The sequence below is a fragment of the Babylonia areolata genome, chromosome 25 (genome assembly GCF_041734735.1).
Source record: "Babylonia areolata isolate BAREFJ2019XMU chromosome 25, ASM4173473v1, whole genome shotgun sequence".
NCBI classification, from domain to species: Eukaryota; Metazoa; Mollusca; class Gastropoda; order Neogastropoda; family Buccinidae; genus Babylonia; species Babylonia areolata.
The window spans coordinates 39,312,988-39,335,598 of record NC_134900.1 but is presented as its reverse complement, the minus strand read 5'-3'; the positions used below and the strand labels follow the sequence as shown (position 1 = coordinate 39,335,598).

Below are 22,611 nucleotides of genomic sequence, written 5' to 3'. Positions count from 1 at the left end.
CGCCTTGCTGTGCCCAGCTCTTTATGACACATTGAATAGGAGTTCACTGCCCCATGTCTGTGGAACCTTTCACCTGAAGTGCATGTTGAGCAGTCCGTGCATGGTGTTGTAATGTGTGAAGAGGAATCTGTGCCTGGTGCAGGGTGTTGTAATGTGTGAAGAGGAATCTGTGCCTGGTGCAGGGTGTTGTAATGTGTGACTGGTGCAGGGTGTTGTAATGTGCAGGGTGTTGTAATGTGTGACTGGTGCAGGGTGTTGTAATGTGTGAAGAGGAATCTGTGCCTGGTGCAGGGTGTTGTAATGTGAAGAGGAATCTGTGACTGGTGCAGGGTGGTGTAATGTGTGAAGAGGAATCTGTGCCTGGTGCAGGGTGTTGTAATGTGTGAAGAATCCGTGCCGGGTGTTGTAATGTGAAGAGGAATGTGTGCAGGGTGGTGTAATGTGAAGAGGAATCCGTGCCTGGTGCAGGGTGTTGTATTGTGTGCCTGGTGCAGGGTGGTGTAATGTGTGAAGAGGAATCTGTGCCTGGTGCAGGGTGGTGTAATGTGTGAAGAGGAATCCATGCTGGCAGCGGTGAGTGTGGCCACAGACAGCACCTGCCCTGATGATGACCAATGCTTTCTCCTCTGGAGGTATACCAATGTCATCATCAGGTTCTGTGCTAGTCCTCAGTGGTCCTTACAACAGTCTTTTTTTTTTTTCCCCACTTTTCAACAGGGGCTGATATGTTGGCTCCTCGGGGCACAGCGCCCAGCCTTTCGGATAACACGATAAACCGAGGTCCCATGTGCAATGGCAACACAAATGTTCTCTGGATACATTTTCTGGGAGGACAGGTTGTCACGCGTGCTAAAGCGGATGTGCACCCTCTCCCCAAGATACCCCTCTACAGATGTCACAACACAAGCCCACACAGAAACGAAATTATGTAATGCATTTAATGATTGTGTGTGTGTATGTCTATATATATACACACAAATTAAAAAAAAATTATCAAGAGCATACCAAAAAAAATTATCAAGAGCATACCCAAAAAAAAACCCCCACCAACCCCCCCCCCCCCCCCCCCCCCCCCCAAAAAAAAAACGGCAGCAGAACTAAGTTACAGCTTTAGTCTTGTCACATTTTACCACAAGGGCACTGGTAAGTGAGATGTCAAACCACCATCACTATAAGTACAGGATGGTCTTGTTTTCCATTATTAAACACATGAACACAGAAGTGTTGCTGACGCTGGTGGACAGAAGACAGGCCCCCAGTATGAAAAACGTCAGCGGATCCGTCGCCGGCTCCGAGAGGCGGGTAGTCTGGAACCACCATGTTACAAATGAAACATCTACAAAACTGGCGGCAAGGAGCGCACAGGAAGACGCATTGGCAGCCCAAAACCATTGATGAATAATTATTTTGATATCATTTTTTCAAATATTATGGAAAACATACGTTTATAGTCGATTGGGTTTAAGTGAATGACATTATCAATGGTTGCCGGCATCTTTTTTCCGCACACCTCGCCGCCATAAAAAACAATTATCTCCCTTTCTTCCAGTATTTCACGTCATAAAACAAATCGTTTACCAAATACAACAGTACTGTTTTCTACAAGCATAAGTTTACTTCCGATGTCAACTTGTGGCCACGAGCTCCTTAAACCTTAACAATAGCCGAGTGGTTAAAGCGTTGGACTTTCAATCTGATAGTCCCGGGTCGAGTCTCGGTGGCGCCTGGTGGGTAAAGGGTGGAGATTTTTCCGATCTCCCAGGTCAACATATGTGCAGACCTGCCAGTGCCTGAACCCCCTTCGTGTGTATACGCACGCAGAAGATCAAATATGCACGTTAAAGAACCTGTAATCCATGTCAGCGTTCGGTGGGTTATGGAAACAAGAACATACCCAGCATGCACACCCCCGAAAACGGACTATGAATGCCTATATGGCGGGGTAAATAAAGAAAACGGTCATACACGTAAAATGTTACATGTCTGAGTGTGTAGATGTGCGTGCCTGAAATCTGAATGACAGACACAGGAAACGAATGATGAGCGCCCAATGGCGGCCGTCAGTCGGCTCTACCCAGGTTGGCAGCCTGTTGTGTAAATGACTCCGTGTTTGTAAAGCGCTTAGAGCTTGGTCTCCGACCGAGGATAGGCGCTATATAAGTATCCATATCAATCAATCAATCAAATATCCAATAAAGTTGTCTTGAGCATGTAAAAAGCAAGATATCTGAAATTACCCCCTTCCATTGAAAACTCCTACTTGGGCAGACATGTCAAAAATGTAGCTCCTCTCCAATTCTTAAATTTCAATATTCCTTACATTTCCATTATAACATTTGAGCAACACGTGACAACTCATCGCCCCTTCACAGGCTCATAACTTTCACAATAATAAACCATGACAAGAGAAAGGTCACAACAAACAGGAGACAGAAAATACAAACGTAACAATGAACCACGACGGAGAAAAACAATACATAAACGGGTCTGGAACACAAGCTCCTACCTAGAGCGACGTGATGTTTCCCCACGATTAGATCGGAGGCACAACACCTCAAGACGCACGCCAGGCAACTGGAGAAACACTGACGGGACAAGACAAAAGCCACCCACTGGCCACCGCACAGTGTTCCGTAAACAAACAACGGGTGCTAACATCGAAACAGATGAAGAACAGTTCCACTGGCGGACATAAAGTCGTTTACAGAGGAAAAGAACAACGAACATCAGCCGCTAAGCGCTTGTTCTACCACCGTCCTCCTCCAAGGACTGACTCCCTTCGAGTGAAGCTAGGGACAAACCGGCGAGGAGCATTTGAAGCACTAGACCTCCGCTCACTCAGCTTCCTATATATTTTTTTCCCCATTCTGTTGCACGATTCACTTACAAACCATAGAAAACATGACACAACAGCACGACCTCACTACGCTCGAACGCCCAACCACCAAGGGGAACATGCACGATGGAAAACATCGTGCACGTGCCTAAGAAACACACCCGCCTCTAAAAATAATTCAGCGACCCACCAGCCTCCGCCAACTTCGCTTGCCATGATAGAAGAAAGAGGGAATGAGATGGACTCGAACCCCCTCCATAAACGTAAAAAGAAAAAATAGCGGAACCATTATGTCGTCCGTGACACAGGTACACAAACAAATATGCATGCACTCAGGTCTGACGAAGCGCGTTAGGTTGTGCCATCAGTCAGGTGTGACGGAGCGCGTTAGGTTGTGCTATCAGTCAGGTGTGACGGAGCGCGTTAGGTTGTGCCATCAGTCAGGTGTGACGAAGCGCGTTAGGTTGTGCCATCAGTCAGGAATCTGTCCAGCAGATGTGTAACGTATTTGGATTTGTGTGAGCGCAGTGACATCTCCCTAAGAAACTTTGAAGAGAAACACTTTTATTTAGGGCTCACACAACATGTTCTCAAAGACGGCCTCTTGAAGTTAGAAAACTGAAAAGAAGAAAAGCTGTAACCGCAACCATATCAGATAGTTGTACAAGCATACAACAATGTCCTTGACCTATGCAGAGGGACAACAGCAGCAATAACAAGACAGCCCACGTGACCAAAGAATACTGGAACAGGAGTAAATCGAATGTAAACTCCAAATCTTGTGTTGCTAAATCCATATTATTCAGAAGTTTGATTTTGTTAAAAGATGATTTTAGAGGATCATTTCTTTCAAAATGATTTGTCACGCGTGCTAAATCAGACATGCACCCCTGCAGCAGCCTTTTCTGTCCAGCGAAGCGAGGCACATGAACACACGGGTAATGGCTGATTCAACAATACTGTGGCCACACACAGGTAATGGCTGATTCAAAGATACTGTGGCCACAAACAGGTAATAACTGATTAAACAATACTATGGCCACACGCACTGATTAAAGGATACTGTGGCCACACACAGGTAATAACTGATTCAACGATACTGTGGCCACACACACTGATTAAAGGATACTGTGGCCACACACAGGTAATAACTGATTCAACGATACTATGGCCACACACACTGATTAAAGGATACTGTGGCCACACACAGGTGATGACTGATTCAACGATAATGTGGCCACACACACTGATTAAAGGATACTGTGGCCACACACAGGTGGTGACTGATTCAACGATACTGTGGCCACACACTGGTAATGACTGATTAAACAATACTATGGCCACACAGACGTAATAACTGATTCAACGATACTGTGGCCACACACTGGTAATGACTGATTCAACGATAATATGGCCACACACATTGATTAAAGGATACTGTGGCCACACAGAGGTAATAACTGATTCAACGATACTGTGGCCACACAGAGGTAATAACTGATTCAACGATACTGTGGCCACACACAGGTGATGACTGATTCAACGATACTGTGGCCACACACTGGTAATGACTGATTCAACGATAATGTGGCCACACACAGGTAATGACTGATTCAACGATACTGTGGCCACACAGAGGTAATAACTGATTCAACGATACTGTGGCCACATACAGGTAATGACTGATTAAATGATACTGTGGCCACACACGGGTAATAACTGATTAAACAATACTATGGCCACACAGAGGTAATAACTGATAAAACAATACTGTGGCCACACACAGGTAATAACTGATAAAACAATACTGTGGCCACACACAGGTAATAACTGATTAAAGGATACTATGGCCACACACAGGTAATAACTGATTAATGGATACTGTGGCCACACACGGGTAATAACTGATTAAATGATACTGTTGCCACACACAGGTAATAACTGATTCAACGATACTATGGCCACACACAGGTAATAACTGATTAATGGATACTGTGGCCACACACAGGTAATAACTGTTTATTCCTTCAATATTAATTGCTGAACAGATGGAGAATCTGCTGATCTGGGAAAATGACCTCTAAACATACAGCATACTACATTAATTTTTTTTAAAGTATTCGCAAAACCATAACTGAATTTCATTTTACGAGTGATACTTTTTTGCCCTTGGGGCAAAGAAATCAACTACCCCCCCTCCCCCAAAGACGAGACGGAGAGAGAGAGAGAGAGAACCGAAATAATGTGAGAAAAGACGAACGCAAATGGAGAAAAGGACAGTTCACATACACACTTCCATATGCATAAACATAACACCATCCCTAATTATATCAAAAGTTTAAGTGCATGCTTTATCATTTCCTGTGTAATGGGAATGTCATCATTACGGCTGATTCACGTCATTTATAAATTTTCCATTTTATCAATCAAATTTTAAAAGAGCTTCTTAAGTTAACACCACATCATCTGTTTTAAAAAAAGGAAGGCAAATTGCTCCAGTATGAACCACCACTGTATAAAAGGCTTGCCTTTAAGAGATCAATTCTAGGAAGAGGTAAGTTAAATTATTAAAGTGTCTGTTGCTGTTAATCGGAAAGTTATCTACCATACCAGGATGAGCTGCTCCAGTAACTGTGCACCAACACAGCCTTGTTGTATTCTAGTCTTAAATACAGTCCTAAAACTGAAGGGGCGCTTATATATGCACTGAAACAAAATAAAATCATTCAGTCTAAAGAAATGCTGCTGGGAGAAAGCTAAAATCCAAACAAAGAAAAACTGCTGGAAGATATCTGATATTCCACAATGCAGAGGAAACAAATGCTGGAACGGAAATGGAATTACATGCAAATGTAAAGGCATATTGACGAAACGTTACTGAGAACATGCTTTGCAAGGATAAATCACCAGAGCGGTGGAACAGTCAGTTGTAACCATGCCAGCAAGGTGACGGGTGGGCGGGGGTGGGGGATGGGGGGCAGCGGATGTGAGAAGGAAAATACACTGAATGCCATTTCTGCCCGCGAGTACCTGAGTAAACCAGGCACCTTTGAAACGGCTGGAACAAAGATGTAACCTTTAATGTGAAGGGGATTAAAACACTGTTAAAGGTTGTGTCAAAAAGTGCGCACTGATCCAGAACCACACCACATATACTGTAAAAAAACAAACGAAAAACAAAAACTAAACAAGGAGCAGATGTCTGATCTTCACTTGTCAGGCCTTCAGAACCTACCCTAGGTTGTGAAATCATGAAGAATGAAATAAACTAAATCAACAACTAAGTAAATACCTTAAAATAAAGTCTAAGATACGTACAAAGCAAAGACAGAAATAAAACCAAAATGGGCCACGTTAAAGCACAATTCTGTGATAATAGGGTGTGCAGAACCACTTTCGTCGGATATTCGTCCGGACTCCCGGTTATTCCAAGCCAAAACTGCGTGCACATGTGTGTCTCCATTTCTTGTTTTTCCTCGTCACTGAAAGGCTAAAGTTTTGTCAAGAAATCGCTGTTTTGACGAAAGGATTTTGAACATTTTCAAAGACTATTTTGCAAGTTTACAAGGTATACTTGGTTAAATGATTGCACGCATTATTCGCTTTTGTCTTCGTTGTTTACTTTGGGCGTGTTTCTTGTCATATCTGCCATTACACATTCGAACTGACTCATTTCTAAACTCTGCCGAAAAGTCCAAACAAAAGCAGTGCAAACACAGAGAAGCCAGTTATGGGTGGTGGACTTCCCGTGTCGTCCTATGACCTACTTCTGGCAGTGCCAGCAACGAAAAGTCTGCCAGGAAAGACGGCTGCACACCCTCCCTAATAACTCTACACCTTTTAAATGTAACTGCAAAAAAAAATTCACTCACTTGACACTCTTGCAAACTGCTTTGGCAGTACTGGGCTGCCAGCACTTCTTGAGCAGTCCCAGCAGCACTCCTTGAGGAGCACAGTCCCAGCAGCACTCCTTGAGGTGTACAGTCCCAGCAGCACTCCTTGAGGAGAACAATCACAGCACTCCTTGAGCACAATCACACCACTCCTTGAGGAGCACGGTCACATCAGCACTCCTTGAGGAGCACAGTGACATCAGCACTCCTTGAGGAGCACACAGTGACAGCACTCCTTGAGGAGCACAGTCACATCAGCACTCCTTGAGGAGCACACAGTGACATCAGCACTCCTTGAGGAGCACACAGTGACATCAGCACTCCTTGAGGAGCAGTCACAGCACTCCTTGAGGAGCACACAGTGACATCAGCACTCCTTGAGGAGCGCAGTCACAGCAGCACTCCTTGAGGAGCACACAGTGACATCAGCACTCCTTGAGGAGAACACAGTGACATCAGCACTCCTTGAGGAGCACACAGTGACATCAGCACTCCTTGAGGAGCACAGTCACACCAGCACTCCTTGAGGAGCACACAGTGACATCAGCACTCCTTGAGGAGCACAGTCACATCAGCACTCCTTGAGGAGCACAGTCACATCAGCACTCCTCGAGGAGCACAGTCACATCAGCACTCCTTGAGGAGCACACAGTCACATCAGCACTCCTTGAGGAGCACAGTCACATCAGCACTCCTCGAGGAGCACAGTCACAGCAGCACTCCTTGAGGAGCACAGTCACAGCAGCACTCCTTGAGGAGTACAGTGACATCAGCACTCCTTGAGGAGCACAGTCACATCAGCACTCCTTGAGGAGCACAGTGACATCAGCACTCCTTGAGGAGCACAGTCACACCAGCACTCCTTGAGGAGCACAGTCACATCAGCATTCAAGGAGCACAGTCACATCAGCACTCCTCGAGGAGCACAGTCACATCAGCACTCCTCGAGGAGCACAGTCACATCAGCACTCCTTGAGGAGCACACAGTCACATCAGCACTCCTTGAGGAGCAGTCACATCAGCACTCCTCGAGGAGCACAGTCACAGCAGCACTCCTCGAGGAGTACAGTCACAGCAGCACTCCTTGAGGAGTACAGTGACATCAGCACTCCTTAAGGAGCACACAGTGACATCAGCACTCCTTGAGGAGTACACAGTGACATCAGCACTCCTTGAAGAGCACATTCACATCAGCACTCCTTGAGGAGCACAGTCACATCAACACTCCTTGAGGAGCACACAGTGACATCAGCACTCCTTGAGGAGTACACAGTGACATCAGCACTCCTTGAAGAGCACATTCACACCAGCACTCCTTGAGGAGCACAGTCACATCAACACTCCTTGAGGAGCACACAGTCACATCACCACTCCTCGTGGAGCACTGTCACATCAGCACTCCTCGAGGAGCACAGTCACATCAGCACTCCTTGAGGAGCACAGTCACAGCAGCACTCCTTGAGGAGCACAGTCACAGCACTCCTTGAGGAGCACAGTCACAGCAGCACTCCTTGAGGAGCACAGTCACAGAAGCACTCCTTGAGGAGCACAGTCACAGCAGCACTCAGTCACATCAGCACTCCTTGAGGAGCACACAGTCACATCAGCACTCCTTGAGGAGCACAGTCACATCAGCACTCCTTGAGGAGCACAGTCACAGCAGCACTCCTCCAACGGATTCAGGGCTGTCCTGTTCAGCAGGGCCCATGCCCATCTGGCTGCCTTGTGTCGTCCTTCGTGAATCTCCATGTCTGTCTCAAGCTGTCCAGTTTTCTTGCACTGCTGAAATACAATGGATGCACTGAAAATAATTATGTGTTGCTGATTGCCACTGCAATACCATTTCTTCCCCTGCACTCCTTCGTTTCAAAGACAGAAAAGTTTTAGATTGGTAATTAATGTGATATATTTCTTCCCTCCATTAGCTCTTTTATTCGCCTTCTTTACAGCAGGGGTAGAAATGTTGAGAGTATATACATAATCTTACAATGTTATATCTAAACCAATTTACAACTCTTTCCGTCTTGGAAACAGAACTCAATGGAAAGAGTACTGGGGGGAGAAATGTGGATATTGTCATACCCACAATCGTACAATTAAGACACACACTGTTGGAAAGTACAAATTTGCAATGTAAATAGGAATGCTAATTTGTAAAAAAAAAAAACCCACAAAAAACCCCACAAAAAACACACAACTACTAATAAATAAAAACATTTGTGACGGGAAAAAAACAGAACGGACAAAAATAAAACGGTTTTTTCTCCCACCCCCTTCCCCTTCCCCAACCTCACCCATTTCGCCCTCATTTGAGCTGCGTTTTGTCAAAGATTAAAGGAAACTGACTGATATGGATACTTATCATTACATCCAGTAAGAGTAAAATATCCAGAATGCTGTAAAGTTCCAGAATGTAAGGATGTTTTCATCACTTCCCAATGTCTGACGCAAAGTAGCGCGATAGTGCCAACTGAAATAGTGCCAACTGAAAAAGGTGTTGAACGGTACTCTACTTAAATCTGCAGTTCATTGCTTAGCAAACACGTCGCAAGATGCACAAAAACAACAAGTAAAGTCTGTTGTTAGTCGCCGGAATTCTTACACAAAAAGTAATAAACAGCTACTGCTATTACTAATAGTTTACTGCTGACATGGGTGTCTGTCAACTCCACATTTAACATGACAACGAAACCCACACTTGTCCAGCCTTGGTCAACGTCTCTGCTGTACGGGTCAGTGTCTATCCACGGTAAGGGAGTCATAATGCAGTTAAAACATTTTGTGGAACTTACCTCATGACTCCTCCATGTTGTGCAAACACATAAACGTCGTCCGCGTCTCCACATGTTGATTTCACAGGAAGAAAGGCGGACAGCCTGTTGTTGACTTCAGCAATGGCGACTCACCGGTTTCACCGTGAACTCTCTTGTGCACCGTGCAATGCATCATGGGCCAGTGCACGTGACAACTGACACGCTGTGTACCGTGCGCGTGGTGTGAGTGGGGGGAGGGTGGGGGCACAGGACAAGACAACCTTGCAATATTTCTTGTTAGGGTTTGGGTTGTTTTTTCTAATTATACCTACACAGCAGAATGCAATGTGCAAAATATCACATCCCAGTTTAGAACGTAAAATAAACTCCATTTTACTTTGAAATCATTTTTAACAGCGGCGGTGTGTGTGCGTGCGTGCGTGTGTGTGTGTGTGTGTGTGTGTGTGTGTGTGTGTGCGTGTGTGTGTGTGTGTGTTTACCTGCATCAGACAGTTCACGTTCATCAACAGACAATAGTACGTCATTAACTACTTTCAAGAAACAGCACGGCTATCAATTCAATGTTCAACTATATATTGGAGCAATTTTCGCAGTTTTCTATGAAAACATTTTCTTGATCCCTCCAAAATAGTTGAGAATATTTACTCTCTCTCTCTCTCCCCCCCCCCCTCTCTCTCTCTCTCCCCCCCCCTCTCTCTCTTGCAGACATTGCACACGTCGCTGTTTAACAGTTACCAGTATATTACAACATATTCTAGCTTCAATGGATTAGCGACAATAATATGGTCTGTGCAGATCTCTCTATCTCTCACTCTCATTGTCTATCTATCTACGTAAAATACACAGAGATGTGTGTGTGTGTGTGTGTGTGTGTGTGTGTGTGTGTGTGTGTGTGTGTGTACATAAATGTACAGCTGGGCCAACAGCGAAGTGAGAGCTGTATGATCACTGGTCTCCCCACTGCACAGGGAAATTTACAGCTCAGTCTTTTGTGAATGACTGTGAGTCAAACCAGGAAGCCAGATTGCACTGGTTCTTAGTGCTGCAGCCTTGGGGGCTACTTGGCCTTTGTGGACCTTCCCCAACGCCGACTGTCATAAAGCCCTCTTGGCTGAGAGTGGGGATGTAACTTGGGCAAGACGCTCTCCACGATAATCAAATTCCAGCCCAGACAGTTGGGACAGCCGTTGCCTCCACTGTTGATCTGACGGTCCTTGTAGGGCAGACAGATGATCATAAATACTTTTGTTTCTTGTTTTGGAGGGGCTGGGGGAAGGTGGGTTGGGTGGGTGGCGGTGGGGGAAGAATGGAGGATATCACTGTACAAACACATACTCTGATTTATGTGCGCACACAGACATGCAAAACAACAACAACAAAAACCCAACAAAACTAACACTAACAGGGCTGGCAAACAAATAACGATATCCATAGTTATCCCACTGATTTATGAATATGTCATAGAAGCATCAAGGCCATATTCTTATTGTTGTTAATTATAGTCCAGCCGACCGCACAGGGCCATATCAGGACTGTCAAACCATACAAATGCTCAACCGCGTCAACACAAAACTCATATCTACAAAAAACAACAAGACAAATGCAACCCCACAAAGCACAGTTCATGACACAGTATCAAGGCCACATATGAATCCTTGAAGTGTGTTCAGCAGTAATATAAATGAAGTCAGATAACGTTTTGTTTAAAACGGCTGTTGTTAATTACAATTAATGCTGTATTCTTAATCTTTGATACACCTTTGTATCATTCCATATTAAGTCATCTTTTATGTAAAGGTGTGAAAGCAATTGAAGATCAGATCAATGTCTCTCGACCAGATTTCAAAAATGTCCAGAAGAAATGTTTCAGTTGAAAGGTGCTGGGTCTGAGAGAGGGCCTGTCACCCAAACACAGCGCCGACAGCGATTTCCACGTCTCCAGGAACTGGGTCACACTGCCACTGTCCCTGGGGTTGACTCTGCCATTATCCCCGGAGATGTTTCTGCCAGTATCCCCGGAGATGTTTCTGCCAGTATCCCAGGACTCTTCTCTGCAATGGTCCCTGTCGGTGCACCCGGAATCATCCCCGTCACTATCGCTGCCATTATTATCCCCGGAATTATTTCTGCAATAATCTCTGCCATTATCACCGGAGGTATCTCTGCCATTATCCCCGGGGCTGTGTGTCAAAGTATCCTTGCCATTATCCCCGGGGCTGTGTGTCAAAGTATCCTTGCCATTATCCTCAGTGTGATCCCGGCCCTCCAGCAGTTCTTGTCTGTCCAGCACGGCGTCTAGAAGAACGCACAGACTGTACACGTCAGAATAAAATGACGTCAAGCCATTACGACGCACTTCCGGTGCCAGGTAGGGGAACCGACGGAGGTAGGTTTCCTCCCCCTTGTAGGTCATCCCTTCACAGCCCGTGGCCGTTCCCACATCAATCAGCCTAATGTCCGAACAGTTGCCGTCGCCCGCGCACGCGCACAGTATGTTGTCGCTCTTGAAGTTGTTAATGAGCACGTGAAGCGAGTGAACGTTATGCAGCAATGACGTCAGCTGATACGCCAGCTCCACGCGCGCCGTGATGCCTCGAGGCAAGCCTCGTTCCAACACCTCTTCCAGGGTGACTCCTTGGGCGAACATGTCCTGGACGATGCCAAAGTGGTTCAAGTCGTGCTTGTTGAGAGGAATCACTCCGTACAAACTGGGAACCCAGCCTGTTTCGTTGAGGTAAGCGTTGACCATGGCTTCGTAACGGATGCTAAAAAAATTACCGTCCTTTTTAGTTTTAATAACAACCACCTTGTCCCACGAAGAGAGAAACTGCCCCGTAAAAATGGCCGTGTGTTCCGAGTCGAAGATTTTGACTTTCTGGCCCATATCATCAGTGTGGAACTCCACTTCTCCGGTGAGGGTGATGTAGGGTAATCTGAGTCTGGACATGGCATTCTCCATCACCCCAGGCTGGCATGACTTCGTGTTGGAGTTTTCCGACCACATTTTACCATCTCCATGGAAACTGTTCCTGTCAGAACACGGCCACTGCTGTGGGTGACAGGCTGGTCTGGAGACAGTGCCCACAACGTCGTGGTGAAAGGGGGGGTCAGGCCAGACGTTCTCCGCGACTGACGCCTCGCTCTGCCAGTCACGTGCGGCGCTGTCTTCCACCAGCGAGGCAGCAGCGGCTCTGTGCTGACTGGAAACAACAGCCCGGAGTTCTCTTAGCAGCATCCCACGCAGTCTGTGGACAACCTCAGAGGCCGGGGGTCTGGCTGCTGGGTCCGGGTCCTTGCACCACTGGGCGAGGTGGTTAAGGGCGGAGCTGTTGAGGGCCTCGACCACCATCTCCAGCTGGTGACCCAGGGAGAACACGTCGCTGCTCCGGGAGGTCTCCTGGTGACGGACCACCTCGGGGGCCAGCTGTCGGCACGACGCCAAAGAGTCCTCGCTGTCCTCGTCGTACACCTTCCCCTCCCTGAAGGTCGCGTGGCCAAAGTCGATCAAGGTCACCCTCGGCAAGGTTAAGGACGTGGCCTTGACCTTCGCCAAAGAGCGACGCACTCTGCTTGCAAGGCCGTGGTCGACGGAACGGGAAAACCCGCAGTCTGTGTCTTTTTGAACTGTTGTTGCTGTTGTAGTAGCGGGGAAGTGTATCAGTACGTTGCTGGAGTGCAGATCGTTGTGCAGAACGCACTTGCGGTGTAAGGTTTCCATGGTTTCTGCCAACTGAAGAGCCACGCTCAGCCATTGGGCGGTGCTGAGGGCGTGGGGCAGTTTGAGCCAATCGTGAAGCGTGAAGCTGTGTGGCACGAGCTGAAAGACGAGGGAGGCGTTGTGGGGTGGTGGGCGCCTGAGGGAGCAGTCCAGCAGGGGAGGGGAGGCGGCAGGGGTTCTGTATCTGTACATACACCCAACACACACCACACACACAACCTCCAAACACACACCCCTCACTCACACAACATAACCAACACACATAGGCACAACACAACACCACATCCACACAAACCAAACCCACTAGCGCACCAACACACACCACACACATCACACAAATACACACAAAAATAGGCAAACACACCACACACCTCCAACATAAATACACACAACACATAGGCCACAAAACAAAACACAACGTAGTCAATGTGAAAGTGACATTCCTTGACTCTCAAGAAAACTTTGATTTGTGAGTGTATATACCATGAACTTCGTTTGGTACTGAAACAGCTAAATTGATACCTGTTTTTATAACCCTGTTGTGACGAAACAAACACACACAAAGTATAACGCTACAAATTGACAACATGTATTTAATCAATGCAGTTTACAAATTGACAACATGTATTTAATCAATGCAGTTTACAAATTGACAACATGTATTTAATCAATGCAGTTTACAAATTGACAACATGTATTTAATCAATGCAGTTTACAAATTGACAACATGTATTTAATCAGTGCAGTTTACAAATTGACAACATCTATTTAATAAATGCAGTTTACAAATTGACAACATCTATTGAATCAATGCAGTTTACAAATTGACAACATCTATTTAATCAATGCAGTTTACAAATTGACAACATCTATTTAATCAATGCCGTTTACAAATTGACAACATGTATTTAATCAATGCAGTTTACAAATTGACAACATGTATTCAATCAGTGCAGTTAATACACTCAGTAATATCATGTGAAGATCATGTTTCAGGTAAGCTGATTTCATTAACTGATTACATTGCTCCAAATTTCACCGTTTTCATTTTTTTAAACAGTCCAATATATGCACATGACGGGCGTAAAGGTGGAGTGGTTAAAGCGTTAGACTTTCAGTCTGATGGCCCTGGGTTCCATTCCCTGTCGCGGCGCATGCTGGGTTAAGGGTGGAGGTCTTTCCGATCTCCCAGACCAAAACATGTGTAGACCTGCTGATACCTGAACTCCGCTTCGTGTGTATACGCGTGCAGAAGATCAAACACGTTCGCTAAAGATCCAGTAATTCACATCAGCGTTCGTCCCAGAATGCACATTACCCGAAAACGAAGTATGGCTGCCTAGTAGATGGCGGGGAAAAACGGTCATGCACGTAAAAGCCCACTCACCCATACGAGTGAACGTTGGAGTTGCAAGCCACGAACGAAGAAGAAGAAGAGAAGGAAGAAGAAGAGAAGGAGGAAGAAGAAGCAAAGAAGGAAGAAGAAGCAAAGAAGGAAGAAGCAGAGAAGGAAGAAGTGTACACACATCCCGCACTGACCGATGTATCTGGATCTCCCGTTCAATGGTGGACAGAGGGGAGTGGACAAACTGCTTGACCACCACACACTGACCCCCGGGTTCCAGCCGACCCAGGTGCACGTGCGCGAAGGCCCCTGACCCCAGTGTCCAGAAACTGCCCTCCCACGTCAGCTGGTGCATGACGTCACGCTCGTGCAGCAGTGACGTGGTGAATGACGTCAGGTCTTCCGGTGGCTCCACCCCGTCCGCTTTGACCTGTAATAGGTATGGTGTGTGGGGTGGTGGTGGTGGTGGTGTGTGTGTGGTGTGGTGGTGGTGGTGTGAGGTGGTGGTGGTGTGTGTGTGGCGTGTGTGTGATTGGTGGTGGTGGTGTGTGTGTGAGGTGGTGGTGGTGTGTGTGTGTGTATGTGCGGAGGAAATGGGGTATGTGTGTTTGTGCGTGTGTGTGTGAATGTGTGTAAAAGCATTGGTAGTTGTCATGGAAGTGTGTGAGAGAGAGAGAGAGAGAATAATGATAGTTTTTATATAGCGCTGAATCTTGTGCAGAGACAAATCTAAGCGCTTTCACACCAGTCATTCACACACATGCATAACTCTAAAACTGAAGACAAGGAAGAGGCAGGGGAGGGAGGCTATCTTGTGGAGAGGTGGGTTTTAAGGCCAGACTTGAAAGAGCTGAGTGCGGAGACCTGACGAAGCGAAAGAGGAATTTCATTCCAAATGCAAGGTCCAGATACAGAAAGAACGGCGTCCAACAGTGGAGTGTTTGAATCTGGGTATGCGTAAACAGAGTGGATCCGAAGCCGATCGTAGAGAGCGAGATGGAGTGTAGAAGTGAAGGCAGCCACAAAGATAGGAAGGGGCAGATTTGTGAATACATTTATAACATAGAGTACTGATCTTATACTTTATTCTGTGTGAGACAGGGAGCCAATGGAGATGTTGCAAAATAGGAGAGATGTGCTCAGATCTTTTCTTTCTGAGGACGAGTCGGGCAGCAGAGTTTTGTATGCGCTGAAGGGACTGAATGGATGAAGCAGGCAAACCAGACAATAGGGAGTTACAGTAGTCAAGGTGAGAGAGAATGAGAGAAACGACAAGTCAAGATGTTGCGTCGGAGGACAGATATTTCCGAATGGAACTGATGCGTCGCAATTGTCAGTAGCACGACTGACATGTCTGACTGATAAATTTTTGCATGGACAGTGTGTTGTCAAGGACAACGCCGCGGTTTCTGACTGAGCTGGAAAGAGGAATGGATGCACTGCCAAGTTTGATCGTGTCAATTGTGATGGAAGAGAGTTTTTGTTTAGTTCCTATGATCATTGCTTCGGTTTTGTCTGCGTTCAATTGTAACTTATTTGGAGTCATCCAGTTTTGAATGTCCAGGAAGCATTCAGATGTTTCTTGCAAGAGCGAGGACAATTTTTCAGGGGTATCACTCTTCTGAAGTTGAGTGTCATCAGCACAGGAATGATGACTAACATTGTGGTGGTTGATAATTTCAGCCAGAGCAGCAGTGTACAGTGTGAAGAGAACTGGGCCTAAAACAGGTCCCTGTGGAACTCCGTGTTTGATTTTAACGGGTTCAGACTGGAAATTATCGACGATGACGGACTGGAATCGATCAGTGGTATAAGATTTGAACCAGTTGAGAACAGTGCCGTTGATACCAAATGTAAAATGAAGACGGGAAAGAAGGATTGAATGGTCTATCGTGTCAAAGGCGGCTGACAAGTCGAGAAGAGAGAAGGGAAATTTGTCTGACGCTAGCAGTAGATCGTTCAGGATGTGAAGAAGAGTGGTTTCGGTGCTGTGGTCAGCACGATAGGCAGGCTGAAAAGGGTGGAGGAGATTGTTGAAACAAAGGTGATTGTTGAGCTGCTTCAAGGAGTTTGGACAGGAAAGGATGGTTAGAAACTGGTCGATGATTTTTCAAAATGTTTGCATCAAGTTTGGGTTTCTTCAGAAGAGGCCGAACGATTGCCAGTAAGAAGGGATGAGTTGACAATATTGGTGATTGTGGGGAGAAGCTGTGAGACACACTAGGGAAAGACAGAGGCTGGTACAAGATCGACCTCACAGGATTTTATTGTCATTTCTTTCAGGATTTCATTCACTTCTGTATCAGTCAATGGATTGAAGGAATGGAGAGGAGTGCCGCTGAATTGAGGATCAGGATGAGCAGGTTGGAAAGGCATCTGGTCCAAGCTAAGAGAGAGAGAGAGGATGGGGTTTGGGTGGTGGGTATAATTTAAAGAGAGAGGAGGGATAGGTGGTGGATGATGATGATGATGATATGTCAGTGAGAACGATGACTTAGACAATGAATGACATGATGATTATGATGAAACAAGTGAAGCGCCCTAAAGCACGCACGCACGCACGCATCATGAACTTACACAGACAAACGGTGACCTCTGATCACTGCATACTGCGAGGCTTTCAGGCTGTGGGTGTTGACGATAGCTCAGTGGTTGTGGGTGACCCTCCCTCAGTCCATCATCTCTTCTCACCCATAACAGGAAGGGGTTGGCTTTGGGGCACGCCTTCTCACAGTCTGTGTGAGGAGGGATGTGTCAGTTTGTGTCATTCGTTGGTCCACATTCTCTTCTCACAGTCTGTGTGAGGAAGGAAGGATGTGTCAGTTTGTGTCATTCGTTGGTCCACATTCTCTTCTCACAGTCTGTGTGAGGAGGGATGTGTCAGTTTGTGTCATTCGTTGGTCCACATTCTCTTCTCACAGTCTGTGTGAGGAAGGAGGGATGTGTCAGTTTGTGTCATTCGTTGGTCCACATTCTCTTCTCACAGTCTGTGTGAGGAGGGATGTGTCAGTTTGTGTCATTCATTGGTCCACATTCTCTTCTCACAGTCTGTGTGAGGATGGATGTGTCAGTTTGTGTCATTCGTTGGTCCACATTCTCTTCTCACAGTCTGTGTGAGGAAGGAAGGATGTGTCAGTTTGTGTTATTCGTTGGTCCACATTCTCTTCTCACAGTCTGTGTGAGGAAGGATGTGTCAGTTTGTGTCATTCGTTGGTCCACATTCTCTTCTCACAGTCTGTGTGAGGATGGATGTGTCAGTTTGTGTCATTCGTTGGTCCACATTCTCTTCTCACAGTCTGTGTGAGGAAGGATGTGTCAGTTTGTGTCATTCGTTGGTCCACATTCTCTTCTCACAGTCTGTGTGAGGAAGGAAGGATGTGTCAGTTTGTGTTATTCATTGGTCCACATTCTCTTCTCACAGTCTGTGTGAGGAAGGAGGGATGTGTCAGTTTGTGTCATTCGTTGGTCCACATTCTTTTCTCACAGTCTGTGTGAGGAAGGAGGGATGTGTCAGTTTGTGTCATTCGTTGGTCCACATTCTCTTCTCACAGTCTGTGTGAGGAGGGATGTGTCAGTTTGTGTCATTCGTTGGTCCACATTCTCTTCTCACAGTCTGTGTGAGGAAGGAGGGATGTGTCAGTTTGTGTCATTCGTTGGTCCACATTCTCTTCTCACAATCTGTGTGAGGAGGGATGTGTCAGTTTGTGTTATTCGTTGGTCCACATTCTCTTCTCACAGTCTGTGTGAGGAAGGATGTGTCAGTTTGTGTCATTCGTTGGTCCACATTCTCTTCTCACAATCTGTGTGAGGAGGGATGTGTCAGTTTGTGTTATTCGTTGGTCCACATTCTCTCGGTGATTCTGGACACATAGCTAGCGTAGAAAGTTTTCTTTACTCAGAACTGAAAGTTCCACTTTACTTGTAGAGTGTTTCTGTGGTCTGTCATCACCTTCATCATTAAAAACTGACTGATGAAAGACAGTCTTGTCCTGTTCTCTCTCTCTCTCTCTCTGTGTGTGTGTGTGTGTGTGTGTGCACGCGCGCGCGTTATAAAGGGAAATATGAAAGTGATAATGATAAAATCAAACACTCAAGCTGGCATGAAATAGCACCATGTCACCTCTGGGTCACGTGACCGACACACAGCGGCCATATTGCTGTTTCACCATCCGAAGGTCTTTGGGCGTCAATCATCATCATTATCATCGTCATCATCATCATCATCAACATAAGTTGGTCAGTCTTTCACATTCAACATACACGCTTAACTTGATACTGAAAACACAATTCCTCTAACCACTTCAAGGGAAAGAACTAAGGCCTACAGACAGACGAGAGAGAGAGACAGACAGACAGAGAGAAAGGCAGAGAGAGGGTGGGGGTGGGGGTGGGGTGGGGGGGCTGAAATAACAAGAAGCCAATCAATTTCGTTCACCTATGTAATTACATGTGTATACGCGCCATGTGTCAAACTATGATCAACATCGATTGTCAATGTAAACCTGTCAGCTTCCCACGTTGCCTGGCCTCACCCTGGATGTCACGGGGGCTGGAGGGGACGCGGGGGCCTTGTGGTATAGACCGTCCCACTGACGGGGAATTAAACCCTAGACTGCTGAACGTTGGGCTGGAGGGGGCGCGGGGGCCTTGTGGTATAGACCGTCCCACTGACGGGGAATTAAACCCTAGACTGCTGAACGTTGAGTGAAATTAGATAGGGGCGGCATCACTTTGAACTTCAGCTGCTAGGAGAGCGCGGTGGCCTGGTGGTAGAGATTGTGCCCCCGGCGAGGAATTGAACCTTTCGAGTGTTTGAACTTTGAAAGGAGATCAGTGGCGTCAGTTTGAACTACAATCACTGCACTTTGAGGCCCTTTCAGGGAGGTAACTGATCTGCCGGACATCAGTTTGAACTACAATCACTACACTTTGAGGCCCTTTCAGGGAGGTAACTGATCTGCCGGACATCAGTTTGAACTACAATCACTGCACTTTGAGGCCCTTTCAGGGAGGTAACTGATCTGCCGGACATCAGTTTGAACTACAATCACTGCACTTTGAGGACCTTTCAGGGATGTAACTGTTCTGTCGGACATCAGTTTGAACTACAATCACTGCACTTTGAGGCCCTTTCAGGGAGGTAACTGATCTGCCGGACATCAGTTTGAACTACAATCACTGCACTTTGAGGCCCTTTCAGGGATGTAACTGTTCTGCCGGACATCAGTTTGAACTACAATCACTGCACTTTGAGGCCCTTTCAGGGAGGTAACTGATCTGCCGGACATCAGTTTGAACTACAATCACTACACTTTGAGGACCTTTCAGGGATGTAACTGTTCTGCCGGACATCAGTTTGAACTACAATCACTGCACTTTGAGGCCCTTTCAGGGAGGTAACTGATCTGCCGGACATCAGTTTGAACTACAATCACTGCACTTTGAGGCCCACTTTGAGGCCCTTTCAGGGAGGTAACTGTTCTGCCGGACATCAGTTTGAACTACAATCACTGCACTTTGAGGCCCTTTCAGGGAGGTAACTGATCTGCCGGACATCAGTTTGAACTACAATCACTACACTTTGAGGACCTTTCAGGGAGGTAACTGATCTGCTGGACATCAGTTTGAACTACAATCACTGCACTTTGAGGACCTTTCAGGGATGTAACTGTTCTGTCGGACATCAGTTTGAACTACAATCACTACACTTTGAGGCCTTTCCTCAGTGAGGTGACAGCCCTTCACTGACATCCTGACATGTAAACTCTGTCTTATCTCAGTGAGGTGACAGCCCTTCACTGACGTCCTGACTTGTAAGCTCTGTCTTATCTCAGTGAGGTGACAGCCCTTCACTGACGTCATGACCTGTAAGCTCTGTCTTATTTCAGTATGGTGACAGCCCTTCACTGACACCCTGACCTGTAAGCTCTGTCTTATCTCAGTGAGGTGACAGCCCTTCACTGACATGCTGGCCTGTAAGCTCTGTCTTACCTCAGTGAGGTGACAGCCTTTCACTGACGTCCTGACCTGTAAGCTCTGTCTTATCTCAGTGAGGTGACAGCCCTTCACTGACGTCCTGACTTGTAAGCTCTGTCTTATCTCAGTGAGGTGACAGCCCTTCACTGACGTCCTGACTTGTAAGCTCTGTCTTATCTCAGTGAGGTGACAGCCCTTCACTGACGTCCTGACTTGTAAGCTCTGTCTTATCTCAGTGAGGTGACAGCCCTTCACTGACGTCATGACCTGTAAGCTCTGTCTTATCTCAGTGAGGTGACAGCCCTTCACTGACATCCTGACCTGTAAGCTCTGTCTTATCTCAGTGAAGTGACAGCCCTTCGCTGACACCCTGACCTGTAAGCTCTGTCTTATCTCAGTGAAGTGACAGCCCTTCGCTGACACCCTGACCTGTAAGCTCTGTCTTATCTCAGTGAGGTGACAGCCCTTCGCTGACACCCTGACCTGTAAGCTCTGTCTTATCTCAGTGAAGTGACAGCCCTTCGCTGACACCCTGACCTGTAAGCTCTGTCTTATCTCAGTGAGGTGACAGCCCTTCACTGACGTCCTGACCTGTAAGCTCTGTCTTATCTCAGTGAAAAATCAAAAACAGAAAGAAACCAACAACAAACAGTTAGTTAACTAATAAAACGACCCCCACATCAGATGTGGGACTGACCTGAGGAGCAGACAGGGCCGAAGAAGAAAGACAGTGTAATATGATGAAGTAAAACAACAACAACAAACAGTTAACTAATAAAACGACCCCCACATCAGATGTGGGACTGACCTGAGGAGCAGACAGGGCCGAAGAAGAAAAGGAACAACAGCAGAACGCTGCAGGACGAAGAATTGAACCCCATCTTCACACACATAAACGCCGTCATGTGGCCCTCTGTCAAAAATGCACGTGGATTTGAAGGGCACACTTTCAAATGGCGTCTACTTGCTTCAATCGTCAGTGTTGTAATGACTTCAGAAGAAGAACGGTTCAGGTCGACTGGGTCGTTGTGTGTGTGTGTGTGTGTGTGTGTGTGTGTGAAATACCAAAATCTACCTAAACAGGAAACAGAAAGCCGCTGTTTCTATCTTTTCTTCTCTTCCTTTTAATGGCTTGCCATTGTGTGAAACACCTTCACACTGCGCGCTACATGCCGGTGTGCACAGCTGAACAGTGAGAGGACCACTTCAAACTGACCATCATAGTCAGCCAACAGAAGACACATAGAGGACCACTTCAAACTGACCAACATAGTCAGCCAACAGAAGACACAGAGTAAGAGGGCCACTTCAAACTGACCATCATAGTCAGCCAATAGAAGACACATAGAGGACCACTTCAAACTGACCATCATAGTCAGCCAACAGAAGACACAGAGTGAGAGGACCACTTCAAACTGACCATCATAGTCAGCCAACAGAAGACAGAGTGAGAGGACCACTTCAAACTGACCATCATAGTCAGCCAACAGAAGACACAGAGTAAGAGGACCACTTCAAACTGACCATCATAGTCAGCCAACAGAAGACACACAGAGGACCACTTCAAACTGACCAACATAGTCAGCCAACAGAAGACACAGAGTAAGAGGGCCACTTCAAACTGACCATCATAGTCAGCCAACAGAAGACACACAGAGGACCACTTCAAACTGACCATCATAGTCAGCCAACAGAAGACACAGAGTAAGAGGACCACTTCAAACTGACCATCATAGTCAGCCAACAGAAGACACACAGAGGACCACTTCAAACTGACCATCATAGTCAGCCAACAGAAGACACACAGAGGACCACTTCAAACTGACCATCATAGTCAGCCAACAGAAGACACACAGAGGACCACTTCAAACTGACCAACATAGTCAGCCAACAGAAGACACATAGAGGACCACTTCAAACTGACCATCATAGTCAGCCAACAGAAGACACAGAGTAAGAGGACCACTTCAAACTGACCGTCATAGTCAGCCAACAGAAGACACACAGAGGACCACTTCAAACTGACCGTCATAGTCAGCCAACAGAAGACACAGAGTGAGAGGACCACT

At 46.5% G+C, this 22,611-nt stretch overlaps 2 protein-coding genes and 1 long non-coding RNA gene across 3 annotated transcripts; all 3 read right to left on the bottom strand.

The window, feature by feature from the left end:
* Positions 1-1,097: 1,097 nt before the first annotated feature.
* Positions 1,098-21,452, bottom strand: LOC143299936 (uncharacterized). Its single transcript, XM_076613479.1, has 5 exons — positions 21,351-21,452; positions 17,144-17,301; positions 14,761-14,996; positions 6,709-6,834; positions 1,098-1,307 (listed from the first exon to the last, which is right to left on the bottom strand). The coding sequence occupies exons 1-5, from the start codon at positions 21,445-21,447 to the stop codon at positions 1,271-1,273; spliced, it is 654 nt and encodes a 217-aa protein (XP_076469594.1). The 5' UTR covers positions 21,448-21,452; the 3' UTR covers positions 1,098-1,270.
* LOC143299938 (uncharacterized) lies at positions 8,321-9,625 on the bottom strand. Its single transcript, XR_013057582.1, has 2 exons — positions 9,522-9,625; positions 8,321-8,511 (listed from the first exon to the last, which is right to left on the bottom strand). It is a non-coding gene; the product is annotated as an uncharacterized LOC143299938 (long non-coding RNA).
* Positions 11,141-13,413, bottom strand: LOC143299988 (uncharacterized). The gene has a single exon (XM_076613544.1). It carries the CDS (start codon positions 13,411-13,413, stop codon positions 11,320-11,322), a length of 2,094 nt encoding a protein of 697 aa, XP_076469659.1. The 3' UTR covers positions 11,141-11,319.
* Positions 21,453-22,611: the final 1,159 nt, after the last annotated feature.